This window comes from Lagopus muta, chromosome 1 (genome assembly GCF_023343835.1).
Source record: "Lagopus muta isolate bLagMut1 chromosome 1, bLagMut1 primary, whole genome shotgun sequence".
Classification (NCBI taxonomy): domain Eukaryota; kingdom Metazoa; phylum Chordata; class Aves; order Galliformes; family Phasianidae; genus Lagopus; species Lagopus muta.
The window spans coordinates 24,112,012-24,129,268 of record NC_064433.1 but is presented as its reverse complement, the minus strand read 5'-3'; the positions used below and the strand labels follow the sequence as shown (position 1 = coordinate 24,129,268).

At 37.5% G+C, this 17,257-nt stretch overlaps 1 protein-coding gene across 5 annotated transcripts in view; it reads right to left on the bottom strand.

Annotated features, from left to right (window-relative positions):
• Window positions 1-1,007: 1,007 nt before the first annotated feature.
• CTTNBP2 (cortactin binding protein 2) overlaps window positions 1,008-17,257 on the bottom strand; it is a 125,964-nt gene continuing 109,714 nt past the window's right edge. For 4 of the 5 annotated variants that reach the window (XM_048946642.1, XM_048946651.1, XM_048946658.1 and 1 more), the window contains exons 15-23: window positions 15,134-15,286; window positions 14,666-14,853; window positions 11,837-12,015; window positions 9,168-9,373; window positions 8,771-8,956; window positions 7,390-7,450; window positions 6,236-6,368; window positions 4,186-4,287; window positions 1,008-2,577 (exon numbers count right to left, since the gene is read on the bottom strand). In XM_048946642.1, the coding sequence (XP_048802599.1) occupies window positions 2,425-2,577; window positions 4,186-4,287; window positions 6,236-6,368; window positions 7,390-7,450; window positions 8,771-8,956; window positions 9,168-9,373; window positions 11,837-12,015; window positions 14,666-14,853; window positions 15,134-15,286 (1,361 nt within the window). In that variant the 3' untranslated portion in view covers window positions 1,008-2,424. The remainder of the gene's footprint in view (window positions 2,578-4,185; window positions 4,288-6,235; window positions 6,369-7,389; window positions 7,451-8,770; window positions 8,957-9,167; window positions 9,374-11,836; window positions 12,016-14,665; window positions 14,854-15,133; window positions 15,287-17,257) is intronic. The other variant, XM_048946673.1, reaches the window with a different exon arrangement.

The window sequence follows — 17,257 nt, the reverse complement described above, 5'->3', positions numbered from 1 at the left end:
TAGGACTTATCGCCATCAGTGGTGGATGAGAGTGATGTTCTTTCAGGCTCTGGTTGAAGGGACTGAGCCACAAGTAAGGAGCATGGGGAGGTGGGGCCTAAATGCAAAACCCACCGTGGGGCTGTGGAATGGATGGAGCCTTTGTGCCTAAGAGCTGATACGGCCTGAAGAGAGCGTTTGGGGATCAGATGGAAGTCAGAGATCTGCAAAACATCATTTGAGCAACGACAAATGAAGATCACAGGCAGCACAGACAGTCAGAATGACAGCAGACAGAAGTCACCCAGGGATCAGAGGCAGACGGAGAGAGATTATGACAGTGGGCTGGGAAGAAAGGACGAGAGGATTGAAAGGCAGCGCTAAATTTAGCACCAGAGACTTGACTTTCAATGAGCCATGATCAAAGCCACCCGCTCCTCTGCAGGTGTTCTCTCCACGTACAGCACAAACGACTTTTGATCCTCACAGACAATATCGTCTTAAAGCGCATCTAAAACCAGGTTTTAGGGCACTGCCTCAGTCCGCCCCACACAAACACACTGCAAACTCTTCGTTCAAACGAGGGCTGGCATTTGTAAGGTGTATCCTCAGTGCACAGCACATCCAGCTTAGAGAAGCAAGTCAGAATATAGACAGTTAGGGATGCTCACTGCTGAGAGCTGCCTCCCGACCTGCGGTCCTCCACAGTGACCCATGCGCTGTGCAGATGACAGTAAAAGCAGGGTCCCATTTGTCGGCACCAAAATTAATACCAAAAAATGGGATCCTACTGAAATCATCCTTGAATAATGCAACTGAATAGTTGGATGTAACCACTGCTGTTGCAAAAAAAAAAAAAAAAAAAAAAATTCAAATGTTAATAGAGCAGTTAATACAACAGTTAGGGTGCTTCCTAAATACACAGCAAGGAAAATAATTACAGACGTGAACTCCTGCCAGGCCACAGCTAGGGAGATAAAACAGATACACAAACTAAGAGACAGAAAGATGGACAATATGCCATACAAAACTTTTATTGACATGAGCTTGGGATGACTGTTTTACATAGAAAGGTGAAGTGTTAGGAAACAGTTACGTCATTTTTTCCTCTCCCACAATGACCTTAAGACAAACACTACTGTGGAGGTGACAGGCACAGCCGTGGTCTGTCCACGGTTCCCAAACCACCTCCTGAGAACACAACAGAGGACAACCAAGTCTGAGCTCAGGGTCACTGCATGTTTTCCACCCCCTCCCCAGTGAGGTATCCAGCTGGGAGTGCTGCTGCTCTGCACAACGCACAGCTGTGTGACGGTAGCTATGTAAGGAGAGAGTGGGGAAATACTCCCTTCATGGACACTTTCCTTCTTAGGAAAATGCTCTACCTCAGTAGGTGGAAAAAAATGAACAAGACTTCATTATATCTGCAACTCAAGTATCATTTCACAGCAATTACATCTTCAGTCCACAATAGAAACTGACAATTACACAGTAACTCATGTTTTCGCTACTCCATTATCTCTGATAATACTGCAGTTAAGCTTGTGCTCAAATTCCTTTTCGGTAAAATCTGCCTCTGAAAAACACTGTTATCTCTTGGATGCTCTTAAAACACTAATGAAGCATATAAATTTCATAATAGTAAAAAATAAAAGCAAAGTTAATAAATGACCGCGTTGTCTTCAATTTATCAAAGAATAAGAGTCTGAGAAAAATAACTTTTATTGCATTTTAATTTCTCAATCTCTTTCCTTCTCTCAAAAGATAAAAGTTGTAACATAAAGTCATGACATTTAAGATGAAGAGAAGCTTGGGGGAAACGGAATCACAATTCAGCAGGCAGAGGATGGGGAAATCAAAGTATTTAATATGGCTTGGAGCTGAAAGTAATTGATCTGCGCTTCCGATCATCTTTGTTATTGCCACATTCCATTGATTTTCATTAGGTGAAGATAAAAACATGTCTTTAAAATGCATGTACAATAGCTTTAAGCCGTTACTGTACACATTGTGCAACTCATCTGAATGCAATTGAACACATGAACTTAATAGAATATATATTTATGTACAGTATATACACAAACAGAATCTTGTGGTAATACCCCTGAATGTTATCATTTAAACAAGAATCATTTTGGTAACAGGAAGAAATCTATGAAGGTGGCAGAGCTGCCCATTTCTGACATCTAAATCAATATAATTTCCAGCTGACTTACATACAAATGAAACTGTGGTCCTGTACAAACTTTACATTACAGGGAAACAGTTTATTTTAATAAAAACTATTTACATATTTGAGTGCTTGGTTTTTGCAATAGAGATTATGTGAACACAGAAAATCATATGGTAGGCAGGTTTACTGTAAAATTTTTCTATTTGTTCTTTTTTTTGTGCAAATTCCAAATCTCTCTTTTTGTGTCATTATCTGCCTCTATTTGCCTTGTATTACTGCTGCTGCTTTTTTTTAGTACTCTGAGAAGGCTGGGTGACTTTACTTCTCGGTACAGGAAGAAGAGATTTAACTCTTGAACCACCCAGCTCTGTCTTTGATTTGCTGCTTTCTACAGTTCGACTGCTGCTGAGAGGACGGATTCCATCCTATGGACAAAAGAAAGCATTTTTGTTCAAATAATGATTGTAGGCAGAGCTGGAAACAACCAACCAACCCTCCACCCTCACAGAACCTCTGTCATTTACAGTCTCTTGCAGATGAACACGACAGTGTCTGACTGCTTGGTCAAACGATGGCTTTTTTTTTCCTTCTGTGATGGAAGTACCATAAACATATTAAAATACCAAAAGAGCTCAGTGAGATTTTTTTGCATTAGCATTCAAAAACCTTAAATATCATTCTCAGACATCTCAATTTTAGGAGGTGTGTCTTATATTGTTAGCAGGAATTTTAAAAGGAAAAAGAAACGACTGGGAAAATTTTACAGTTATATATCAAATTATGCAATCATCATTACTATAGAAGCTCTGGTTTGGATTGTCTGAACTGAATGTTCAGAGAAACACTCAAAAGCTAAATCTACATGTGTACATCTAAATGTGCGTCTTCAATACTAAAATTGTTGCCATTCAGTGGAGTCTGTCTTCTGGATTTTCAGTAAAATTACAGGGAATGTTTTTAACATTTTAAATATTTGAACACGAAGAAAGATGATGATAAATATGTCATCTTATCTAACTAGCTTTTTTAATGCCTAGGTGCACAAGTTAAACTATTTTCAGGGCTACTTCATTGATGATCCTTGGGGTCCCTTCCAACCCAAGCCATTCTATGATTCATTGTACCTGCAGAGAACAGGCAGAGTGCTTCCAGAAAACATTTTATTGCCATCAGAAAAAGTGCATTGACCTCTAGAGGAACCCAATGCCTACTGAGAGAACATAGAGAACAGACTCTGTACTGGTTAAGGTTAATTGAGCTGTATGCTCAAAGGATCTCTCACTGTTAAAAAAACAGGAAAGAAAAGGAATTTATCATTAAAAAAAAAAAAGTGGGTGTATTTTATAATAAACATGTCTAGAAACCACAAATGATTATCTTCCTTTTCTGAAAAGAAAAAAAGTTAGTGGATCTGTTCTATCTTCCAGCAGTATTCAATGCACCTTCCCGCTGTGGAACTGCCCTTCAGTTAGTAAAGTTTGTTCAAATTCAGAGTACCTTTTCCCAGAAGCACCAACTTTGTAACAACAACAATTTTGATCTCTCCTAAATAATATGCCAAGACAGCTGTACAGCAACAGATAGCTAGGTAGTAATCACTGGTAATCACTGCAGAAGATGGTTTAAAAACAAACCACGACCCAGCAATTTTATATTAAGAATTTTAAAAAGTTTTCAGCTTTTGCAAACTTATTAAATAGCTTTAATTGTTAAAAAAAATAATAATGAAATGAAGCCAGGGCTTACAAAGCTGAAGGAATGTTAAGGATACTTGGCCTAGGTAGATGGCTTTATATAAACACGAAAACTGTGAAATAAATACATCCATTGTTTAATGAACCTTTAATTTCCATTAAGACACATGGAGAAAACCTGGCATGGTGTGCCACCAAGTTTCCTAAGAATGGTGACAGTTAATTCTTGCAATAAACAGGGCACTGGAACACTGATTCTTGGGATCCAATCAAGAACTCAGATTTTAGAGACCTGAAATACAGCCACCTTCCCTACCCTGCTGTAAAAGTCTGACCCACCTTTTGTTTCATTGTTTTGCTTGGGTTAGTACCACTTGCTGAAAATACAGGATTGTTCTGAGAGTTACTGAACACCAGTAGCGCATCCTTAGAATCTGCAATCTAAAAAGAGAGAAGAAAGAGGTGAAGATTTATTCACAACAGATATCACTTTTCTGTTTTGTACGTTTTGGAGTCTTGACTTGATTGTCCTGTAGTTCCCGTTTGGTGTTATGCACAAACACCCAAGGAGTTTAACCAGCTCCAAGGATGTTACAGAAAGGAATGATCGCGTTCTCCTTCTCCCATAACGTTTCTTTCCTGATATTTTCCATCGAAACTTGTGAGCATGCAGAAACAGATACAATATGATCAGCCTTCTGATCTCACTGCAACCTTGATATTTTGATCTGGGGTGAGCTGACCCGATTCACTGCAACTGCAAAAGTACTCAATCCCGTCACAACGGAGACGGCAGGACATACAGGGAAAGAGCAAATTAGAAAGCTGATGTACTTATTTTGGTGGCAGCCCCAAATTACCTCACGCAAAGCAAACAAGCAACAGCATCCTTACTTCTGTAAGCTCTACTAGGCAGCTGGGGAATTAACAACAGAAATTACAATCATGGATGGTTCCACCCATGATGAGGAAACTGAACAAAAGACAGTGACATCTATCTCCTTCCTCATTTAACCCACATTTCCTTCAATTGTCAACAACCAGCAATTGCATCTTAAATGTTATTGAACACAATTTTCAGTTCATTGCCATTTCTTTAGCACATCCCATATTGTCAAGTGCTGGTAGTAAATCCCTGCTGACTAAGGGTTATCTGACCAGTGTGGGCCATGGAACTCACACAAATATTGTAAGTTTTAAACTAAAAATAATAAAATTAACCAAAGAACAAAAAAATCCCACAACCAAATAATAATAAACTCCTGAAACCAACAAAAAAACTTCACGAAAGATGTAATCAAATAGGTTGAAAAATCTTCCCAAACATACATTTCTTAATGAAAGTGTGGTTATTTCCTAAGAACAAGCAGCTTGCTTAATAAGGTAAAACTAATGGAACTGCTGTTCAAGGAGAATCTAGAGGATACAATGGACAGCCTGAGTCAAAAACAGGCTTGGACTGGAGAAGAATGGCTGCTCTGTATTTCAAAATACATGGATCAACTACTGCAGTGAGAACACTGCCAGCAGGGAAACCTGGAAAAGAGCATACAGACACAGATACAGGGAGCTCTGGAAGCTTTTGGTATGGAAGGAAAGGTAAGATCCATGGTTCTACGCTCTGCTCCAAAAAGCCTTCCATAGACACTTAAAACTCCTGTCCCAAATTTGGGAGTCTTTCAAGACTCTTTCCTAGGGTGGTCAGGCACTGGAATGGACTGCCCAGGGAGGTGGTGGAATCACCGACCCTGGGGGTGTTCAAGGAAAGACTGGATGTTGTGTTGAGGGACATGGTTTGGTAGGAGCTGTTGGGAATAGGTGAACGGTTGGACTGGGTGATCTTTTAGGTCTTTTCCAACCTTAGTGATTCTATGATTCTATGATTCTATTTTTGTAGGAAAAGAATACTGTCAATCCATTCTTTCTTGTGTGGGGCAGCAAAACTTAATTTTGCTACACAGCAGATGAGCTTAAAACCAGTTCTCTGATGCCTAATGGGATTACAAGAAACAAAACGTGAAGTGCCTATGAGGAAATCCTTTCTGGGTCTTTTAAGACTGTAAAAAAAGTTTCCCAGACAAAGATGAACAATAATGCAGAGAATGCTACTATCTCTAGTACTTATGAACTAATAAATTTTAGCCTCTAACGCAAAAACCTCTAGGATTCAAGACAGTGAGGGTGTAATTTAAAATAACATATAGTAAACCAGAACAGTCTTCCTCAAATGTATTTTTTTATTGTATTTATTAGTTGACTTAGGATTATTGCCAAATAACTTCATAATTTTCTTCAGTTCTTGAACTGACGTGTAAAAAATTTATTTTAACCATTTAGCAAACAGCTGCATGTACTAATGATGTAAATTATTTAAGAACCGTGTGTTTACCTTGCTTATATCAGGCTCAGATTTGCTGGAGCACATACTTTGAAGTTCCTGCACAAGATCTACTTCATCATCAGAACCAAGGGACAGCCTTTGCTCTAGATTCAATGTTCTCAATTGGTCTTTCTCTGAAGATCTAGTGAAAAAACAACAGCAGGAACAACAACAACACAAACCAAGAGGGAAAACAATAAAAATTAAGCCATTGAGCAGAGTTTTAAAATAAATGCTAAACAAAACTGAAAAATAGAAATTTCTTCCCAAATATTTTAAAAACCACCAATGGAACAAAATATCTCCGTAGCAGGAACAAATAAATATTTATAAATATTTATAAGTATAAATATATATGTATATATATATAAATAAATAAATAGGAGTAAATATTTGCTATATCTTAATAAATGTCATTTCTATTCAAATTATTCTCTCCATTCTGAAATTTTAACAAAGGACTCCTTAAACTCTTTTAACTTCTGTGTTCAAAGACTCCTCTTTTTTCAACAGAGCCATCAATTTTATTCTCATCTCTTTTTTGGACTTAATTCCAAACACCTAGACTTTTTAAAAGTTAACATACTGGAAATACAAAGAATTCTACATTGTTTGTGCCTGTGAACGTGTGAATGTGGTGGAATCAAGCTTTCAGATGGAAGTAAAATCTCAGGTAGAGCTCCCTATCACCCTATTATCCCCATTCATACCCTTCTATTGAGAAACTCAGTATTAATTGGACTGTATGAATTAAATGCATGTACGAAACTCCACATTTCCATTCAGTAAGCAGAAGAGCTAAAGGTGAGGGTTTTTTTTTTTGCCATAATGCCATGTGAAAAAAGCCTAAGGTTGGCTTTTTGTGGCAGAGCATTTGTTACGTAATATTCTTAAGTCATAGGCTGTTCTGTTACATAAAAAGAACATAAAGAGGTGCAAGGTTTGAATTACAGAAATGGATTCTAAAATTACACTGAAGTATGCAAATTTTGTTTTCTCTCAACATGAAATTGAAAAGCATTCTTTTCCTCAGATGTAAAACCACCACATCACCATACACAACTTCTTCAGCTATTCATTTTAACGTGCAGGGTAACAACACAGTTTCAACATCCTTATTGTTTTCTAAGTGTTACACATGCCATGGATGCCATGCCACTTACTTAGTGGCAAGAGAAGCTCTTTTCTTACAGTTCGGTTGCAACATGGTCTTAGATTTTATACCTGCAGAAAAAAGAGGTTGGCTTATTAGTGGATTATTATGTTCGTTAAATTCTGCATTATTAAATGTGTAATAAATGGGGAAAGGTGTAGCTAATTATTGGCTTCTTACATCAATGGAGTCTTCTAAAGATTGTAATACTTTCCTTGACATTTGTTAGAGTAGCTGTAAGGCCATATGGAAAACCTAAGATGGCAGTGATACCCAATGCTTTTGTGGAATAGAAAATAAGAGTTCATGGTGTGAGGCACTTGATCCACACCTACTGGTTCTCTCAAACAGAAGCCACTCATTAGTGAGAAAAGATTTAACTTCATTAAAAATAACAACAATACAACCTGCCCTTACTTGGAATAGGAAAAGCATAGAAATGAAAGGCTACTCTAACTAAAAAAATATATATATATATTTTTGGACAATTATTAACTTGCTTTCAAAAATATCCAAAGTACATTCAACCATCCTACTCCAGGTTATGTTCATTCGAGTTCTTCGAATCCTCTCAGTGGGAATAGATTTACTCACAAGTGAACTACAAAGCAGAACTGTAACGTTAGATTTGCAGTTCAGCTAAAGCAGACTTCTTTCAGAAGAAGAGCTGAGTTCAGTTTAATGTTGAAAAGTACTTAACATCAGTACTGCAGACTTATATAAAAGTAATTGAGGCTAGAATCTTACTGTTTATAAAATGGTGGAGGGAAAGCTTCTCTGAAAGCAAAATAAATAATTTGATTTTGTCCTCTACAAGTTTTCCTGTTTTTTTCCTTCCAGATAGATGTTTGTTCCTCATAAAGGAACCAATACTGCATCTATAAACAGTGAGATGACAGGTGTTCATAACAACTGCTTGTTAGATGGCTTATGATCTTGAGGTGAAAAGACATTTCAGAAGTGTCAGCTACTAATATAATTTTCACATGAATACATAAAAACAAAACAAAACCCCAAAGCATTCTGTATGTGTTGTAAATCAGATTGAAGGGCTGGAGGAAACAATCAAGTCATGAAGTCTTCTCACATCTAGGAGAGAGGAAGATCACTGTAGGCAGTATGATGTGAAACCACTGCTCTATCTCCCATCATCAGAGCCGAGGCCTGCCTCACTACCAGGCAACAGGAAGGGCATTAGAACAAACTAGAGAAGAATTAGGATACTTCATAGCCACAAATAAACAACTTGGAGAAAAGGTGAATACATTTTTAAGCCAGTAAACAAAATCACAAGTGCTATTTAACAGAAAATTGTTTTGTTACGTGGAAAAAAGTTACCCAGTTTATACCCCACACTCTTTTCCCCCACAGTTCATAGCAGAAAACTTTACCTTCGCTACTTATATCCTGCTTGTTCCATGACTGGGAGGATAAGTGGCCTGTCTTTTTGCGAGGACTTGTGCTCACTTTTCTCCAAGAAGCATTCTCTCCTCTTTTCTTACTACAGTTTTTGTAGCTCGAAACCATGGATAAGGGAAAATTGCCACCCTTAAAATCTGCTATGTAATTATCTAACTCTGAAACAAGAATAGAACACGGTTAGAAAGAACCAAGCGTTGCAAAGAGCGTTTCTTTGACTGCTACATACATCCCTGTTAGCTTTTAACAACATGCCCCCCCTCATTACCAAAATTAAGTTTCATGGACATTTTATAAAAGGAACCAAACATTTGAAAGCTTCACTTTGGCAACGTATAGCTGCTTGCTTTCCACACTGCTCACACTTACCTGTTCTGGGTAGAGGACAGCCATGCAAAACGGCTTTATTTAGCAAGATACTGAGAGCAGCTTTAACAACAGCCTGTTGACCTTGGCTAGGATTTTTTTTGGCTATTGTTTGCCCTGGTACAGACGGTCTTTTCACAGAGGCTCTGGAGAGTATTGCTTCTTGAACTCTGGGAGCTATCACAACATTCCATAACTTGGACATCCACCTGTGGATGATACACAAACAATCCTTTAACCTCAGAGAAAATGAAGAAAACTCCAGATTTGATATTTCAGGTAATGTATCAGATTTTGTGCTTTCAGGAAGCTCACGTATTTTGAACGTTATATTCCATATCAGCAAGGTACTGATTTGATTAGGGAAATTTCATTTATTTGCTTTATATTTAAATGCTTGACCAAGTTTTTTTTTCACATTCTTTGGCAAACTATTCACCATCTGATGCTTTTCTTCCTGCAAATACCAATGCAAAATATCCTTTTTGTGCATAAGCTTAAGGCTGTAGGCCTTAAAGAACATCCCAGAAAGATGTGCAAGCACCAGAAACACCTGTCCCATCAACAACAAAACCTTTCACCTTTGCCACTGCATGGAGAAGTTTCCATGTTTGCAGGTGTTCACTCATAGCCTATTTGCTGCCAGGGTAGGGAAAAGAACCTATTCAGTCATGATTGCATCCTTTCCAGTACTCTTCCATTTCCAAGCCTGTCCAGCTTACAAGACCTTTCTATTCATACAGCTGCATCTCCCTCACTCTTGTTTTGTTTATTTGATCTATGGCGAAACGCGTTTCCAGGATGCTGTGGATTTTCCAGATTGTCTGGTTTAGAGACTGGGTCTGATTACAAAAAATTGATGAGATGGGATATGGTTCTTGTGACATTTTAGCTTAAGAAAGAAATATTACACCCTTATAGCACGGAAGTAAAAGAAAAAAAAGGGTATTAGGAAATAAATGAATGATAGTTGTCACAGCTTACAGTTCTCAAGGGAAAATGGCTAGGAGCATCAGGAGTAAGGCACATCTCACATCTATAATAATCTTTTAAAAATCAAATTCAACTTTTTTTTTTTTTTTTTTTTTTTTAGACTGCATGAATCATTTCCTATATATTTTTTGGTTAGTTATGAAACATAAGACCTATAATTTGTGATATACAGCCGTGCAACAAAGTGCAGAGATAAGACTGATAAAAGTTGTATTACTCAGCAAAATAACTGTCACTGTTAATAAAATAAGTTGTCTAATACATATTTAAGATTTTCCTGGAAGCCATCATGTTATAGACACCATTCCATGTGTCTAGAGTTTGCTTTTAGCGGCTGACTTGAGGAAGTAAACACCAGTACATGTAACTGCTGAACTATAAGCAGAAGGTGAGAGGTGAAGTCATGTAAACTTCTGACATTCCGCAATACTGCTAGCATGAATGGTCAGAAAGGAATGTTGCAAAGATAAAAATTAGTTCAGCTCATTTAATCTAACAGTTGACTGTTGATGGGCTGTGGAGTGCTATTCTGTCTTAAATTATATTCCCACCATGTTTAAATTCAGTCCTATGTTTGGTTTTCATTTGTGCACATCTTGATCAACTCCCCAGTGCTTTGATACAACTGATATTTTGGAAAGATCTAGCATCCTCCACCCCTGAAAATAAGCTGTGAAAAGAATCCCTTTCCTGTTGGAATATCATCATTAATTCTCTAGATCAAAAACAAGGGAAATAAAGTTGCCAAAATTTTCCTCAGTTATTCAGCCTATGCTCCAAAACACATGAAATACGTGAACCAGCACACAGCACAAAACAATTTCCCTCTTCCCAGTTGCTAGTTTTACCTCTTACCCCGTGCTAACAGCCAGCTCAGAAGAAATTCAATTTCTAGATAGCTGTCTACTATGTTAATATATTGAAGTGAATCAGTGAAGCTTTAACAAATGCAAAAAGCAGCAGAATAGCAGTGCAGAGGAGGGGCGAGGGGACAGGAGTCGCTAATAGACTGAACTGACACCTACCACTGAGCTGCTAATTACATTTATTTATTTCTAGTTACATGACTTTACTGTTAGGTGTTGTGCAGCTAAATTAGAAGTGGCTAGTGAGCACTCACTGCAGCTGCACTTTTTAATTATCACAGAATCACAGAGTGGCCTGGGTTGAAAGGGACCTCAAGGATCATGAATCTCCAGCCCCCAAACCACAGGCAGGACCATCAACCTCCACATCCAATACTAAACCAGGCTGCCCAGGGCCCCATCCAATCTGGCCTTGAACACCTCCAGGGACGGGGCATCCACAACCTCTCTGGGCAGCCTGTTCCAGCACCTCACCACTCTCATTGCAAAGAACTTCACCTGACATCCAACCTAAATCTTCTCTCCTTGATTTTTAAAACATTTCCCCTTGTCCTGCTATTATCTACCTTTTCAAAGAGTTGAAATTGATAATAATTGATTATTAGCAAACAAAAACTGGGTTAAAATGAAGAGTCAGGTAACATGTCACCGCTGTAAAAGACATCACAGGGATTAGTTAAGTTTCACTAAGTTCCACTTAAATACTTCCAAGAATGTTGAGTCAGATGATTTTGGGGAGAAAAATAATTACTACATTTGTAATAAGTATGTAGGTGGTACTGAACAGTGTTAAACAGGAAACAGGAATCTTACTTCACTGTTGCTTGGCCATGCCCTGGCACCACTGGACAAGAGAAGAAATGTTTTGGCCCCATAAGAGCTTCAGGCGCTCCGAGACGAGATAAGCAAGAGTTCAGCTGGTGCCAAACGGCGAGAATCCAGTCTATGATCTTGCACACAGGGTCACATGGAGGAGGTAGTTTGCCTCTGAACTGCAGGAAGAGAAAGAAACATTGACACAACTTTAGATCTCTGCTGCAAACACTTCCTTTGAACACCACAGGAAAACTTGCCTGGTCCCCCCCAACCTTTTTTTCCCCTCTCCTATCATGAAAGTCAAGTGCAGACAATAACTGCTCAAACTTGCTTATGGAGTATACTGAAATCTTGTTATATTCTTATTTCCCCAACTATGTCTCCTTATCAACGAGCTGACATACTTCTATTCTCATGTAGGAAACAAAGAAACAAATTTGAGTGCACTTTATTTTATATGACATTAAAGATAAGAGATATAAAAGGCATCTACCATATGCAATATATATAATAAAAGTTGAGTATAAAAAAGAATACACCATCCAACCAAATAGGAATGCCTGATCCAGGCACGTACTCTGCGGATTTCTAACTTGGTCTTATCTTTAGTACTAATAAGGAATTTTCCTTGGTAAAAGAAAAATCTTTTTTTCCAGAAAAAATCTTTTAGCTCAAGTGAGTCCAAATTAGTCCTCATCATGCTAGTCCTAGGATTATATTCTGGAACAGTTTGAATTGGAGGAAGCTTTAAAAGATGCAGTATTAGACAGCACTGAAGCCAGAGCTCCTTGAACAGCTCCCACAGAATCTACAGCTGAAGAGTTTAATGTTAATAGAGAAAAACACTTCAACTGTTCCCGTGTATCCTAATGAAACAAGGAGAAAAAGAACTTTTCATCTGAGAACATTAACATTAAGGCATAAACTAGCTATTAGAATACAGAGCATGGGCCTTTAAAATAGTCTTAAAAATAGTTCTAAAAACAAATTCATCTGCATTGTTTTTTGTTTTTTTTTCCTTAAAATAGTCACCATCAGAATACCTGCTTTGGAGAAGAAACCTTAATGAGACTGCTATCCAAATTCTGCTAGTTAGAGGTACAAACTTTTCACATTGTTTGTCTTTATTCTATGAGACTAAGGACTGCTTTTAGCATAAACAAAATAGTCTGAAGACGACATGGCACACGATGCTGTCATCATTCTGGTAAGTAAAGCAGTTTGGTAGAGGAATTTTGATCCAAGCCATGTCTGTGACCAAGTCAGAGCACCACTGCTCCTGCAATTATCTGCTTTAGTGTATTGCTTGGCCTTGTGCTCAGCTGAGGACAAGTCTTTCTCTCTGATCTCAAATGATCTAGAATCACAGTGCTCCTGTCCTAAGATCAGGCTTCGATCCCACTTTAGACCTTCTCCAGTGTAGGCTGTATTCTCAAGCTTTTCTCCTCAAGTGCATGGAGAATTCTGATATGCACTTATATTGCACCATCCTCTGGTCTATATCTCATTTCAACACTACCGTGTGTTTGCAAGACAGCAATTTCAACCATCCCACCTCCTTGCCCACACGCAATTGCTACTTGCTGTCATTCTTTGCAAGAAGTCTGGAAACCATTCAGACCCTCAGCCAGACAATGACTCACCATTTCTGCCTACCACATCAGTGCAGACATAAAGATTTAACACTTGCAGAATAAAAGTAAACATGAGAAAAAAGAACCTGAAAAAAATGTAATCCAAGTAATTTGTTAAGAGTTTAATTGTTACATTCCACGTTACTCTCCATTTATATTCTGTACCCCTGCTTCTGGTAATCAAAGAATATTTAGGACTGTTTTAAAACTTTCTCATTATCACGACTGAAATTTCATCTTTTCAATCTCTCCAAGTCAGTAAGCTTTTATAGATGAGAACTGTGGCACAGGGTGAAAAGGATGGCATCTCCAAGGATAACCAAGATACGTACAGCTGTAAACTCAACTGACACTAGTTCTGCTGTCCCAGATCAGGACTCTTCACTACTGACAGTTTTTTCTATTCCTAGAACAATTTCCCTTTTTAAGTCTGTCCAAAACTCTGCTGCCAAGATTATCTTCCTTTGCAGCTGTTCTGATTAAACTTCCCCTCCCACTCTCTAACACTGCCTGACTGTCTGCAATAGCTGCTATCACACAGGAATGTTTTTTTTTTTTCCAAATAACATTCAAAATTACTGCTCTGCTTTTGGCCACATCTATCTTTTCATTTCCTATCCCCCATTTATTTATTTATTTTAAAACAGGCTTCCATCTTTAATTCTCTTTTGGACTTTGTTGCAACTTCAGCAGGCCTACTGGCTCAAAATGACCTCCCAAATGATGTTTTTCACCTTTCTTTTCTATTGAACTGCTTATTAAAACTCTTTTAGCTGCATAAAGCTTACACAATACACACAGAGCATATAACTATCTTATTTGTGATGTACAAAATAATTCCTTGAGAAAGGGATTTTACATTTGCTGAACAGATTCTTATTCATCATACTCACACAAAAGAAGAAAAACAGCAATTAAGCATATTTCATACAAGAGATAAGCAACTATAAGCAGTATCATTATTGCAGCCAACCAATGCCATGCAACCAGAGACACACACCTTCCTATATTAAAGCCAAGCACAACATTTACAGATATTGCATATATTCCTGTAAATAAATGTGTTTTCACTTTGGTTTGGCTTTTTCCCTGAAACAATTCAGTTATCTGATCAACTTTTGACATTACCACTGTACATATTTCAGACTTGGTGAAGAACAAAATCAGAGAAGTCGATTCCAGTTCTGCTTACCTTGTTTATAACCTTTCTTCTTAAAAACTTCTGAAGCAAGCCACACATTGGTTCTCCATCCCACCTAAGCTGAACCCAACGGAAGTGCTGCTGGACTAGCAGGTCAGATCCATGAAGATGACACTTGGCGATTGTCCCCAGTAAAAAGCAGTTCTCATGAAAGTAAAAGGCACCAGAAGCTCCATTTGCTAAAAGTGAACCATTACAAATTTTACTGAAACACCCAAATGTTTCTACGTGTCATATAAAAGCAAGAAGCAGTGACTGTATTTGAAAGAAAAAAATGACACGACATATAAATTACCCTTAAAATTTAACATGGTGTATTTAGCCAGCTGTATTTTTCAATAGAAGAAAAAAAAATCAGAACAAATTATATTTTTCTTTTCTAAATTCCCCGTTTTTCATGTATTATAATACAACTGATCTGCAATAAAAACATTTATTCAACTCAAGTTCTTTAAATACCTCTTTGAATAGTGCAAGAGTTTTCTGAACTACGGTTCTCAAGAGGCGCCAGGAAATCTCCGAGTAATTCAGATAAAGATACTCTCTCCAGATTTTCTAAAATCACAATGGTTGTCTTGCTTACAGGAGGCTGTTTAACTGGAACCAGACAAGCTGAAATATAAAAAGCTCATGAATGCCTACTTATCAAAAAGTTATTTATGTACACAGCTTCTACAGATACTCACACAAAGTAATTGTTTTTCCAATTTTTTCCCTGTTAACAAGTTCAGAGGAAGCTGTACAGTGTTCAAAATTAGATGTATGAAAACAATGGAAAGAATCTCGGACAGTACAGTAATAAAAAAGTGAAAGCCATATTAAAAAAAGAACACCAAAATTCATATATAGGAAAGATTTCCACAAATAAACAGCAAAATAGCAAAGATATCTGGAAACATTTATTTCAGTTGCTACTGGTTCATCCTAAACTTTTAACATCTACTCTTCATTCCATGTAGTGATAAATGGATACAGAATATTCTGGAATATTCCACATTCGTAGGAAACTTAATCGTTCTGAAAGATGAACTACTTGTTTGCTACTTTTCTCTCTTCAGAAGATCCATCAGTATCTCTAAGAATCATCTAAATAATCAGAGACAGTTTGAGGCACAATTACAAACAGTAGCAGCTGAATCTAATAAGCATTATAATGATACATTATTTCAGATTTCAATTCTGCTCCTGACTTCAACGGCGTACATTGAAATCATAGAATCATAGAATCACAAGGTTGGAAACGACCTGCAAGATCATCCTGTCCAACCACCTCCTCATCACCATTGCCACTACAAGCACTAAACCATATCACGCAGCACGTCATCCAGACGCCTCTTGAACACTGCCAGGGTCGGCGACTCCACCACCTCCCTGGGCAGCCATTCCAGTGCCTGACCACCCTCTGAGAGAAGAAGTTCTTCCTTATGTCCAACCTAAACCTCCTCTGATACAACTTGCGGCCATTGCCACCACTAGCACTAAAAAAAATCTAAACAAGAAACATGTTGAATAATAGCTCAAAATCAGAATGGCTAGCAGTTGTAACAATTTGTGAAAAAAATGTGCAAAAGTCAGAGGAGACCATAATCTTCATCATAATACACAAAGCACAAGCACACTGTCTGAAAAAGAAAGTCTGAAAAAAAAATGGGCCCATCAAATTATGCATTCTCAGCTTGTTTTGTTTAGGCAAAAACAAACTCTGACAGAGGACAAAAATGCACTCCAAATACATGCTAGACATACATTTGTTGTAAATATGACCAAGGGGAAAGTTAATAAAAACAAGCAAGCACAAAAGAAATCAAGAGAGCAAACAGATACAAACTGGACTTTAAAACTCAGGCTGCCAATCAGATTGGGAAAAAAAAATAATAGGAGAAAGCTGCAAAGGGGTAAATGCAGAATACAAAGCTGAGATTAGCTTTCAAACAGGCAAACCATATTTGAGCCAAAGATAATTTGAACAGTGTTAAAGAGAAAAAAAAGCATCATCATATCAGCCTTCAGGTTCTTATATTAATGATCTCTGCGTAATATATTATACTATATATTACATTTTATTCTCTGTCATTTTATCTACAGCATGTATTGCTAGATATTATTATATACTATATTATTACTGTATGGTTGATACTAAGCCAAAATATCTATTCTCACTGATGCTTTCATTTGTTTAATCTGAACTCTTTTCTTACCCTTACCAGTGGTTAATCACTAATTATCACAGGTGAAACCTAAGGATCACTCTAAGGGTACTTTATTGTGGAGCACACAACTAAAGAGAATTTAGTCCACATGCATTTATTCACATCCATTAATAGAAAGTTATTCATTTGAACAGAATTACAACTTTGTCCTGTACCAATGTGACATAATACAAGCAAACTAACATTTGCCTGTCCAGGTAACAAAAATTTGGTATAGGACAACACATAAGCATCTACTAAACAAGCACATATCAAAAAGAAGTGATCTGGCTTTTTAAGAATTCCTTCTCTACTTCTTGCATTCCCAGAAAGCTAGCAATTATAACTCCCCTAACACATATGTTTTGAAACATTGGCTACAATTAGGCAATAG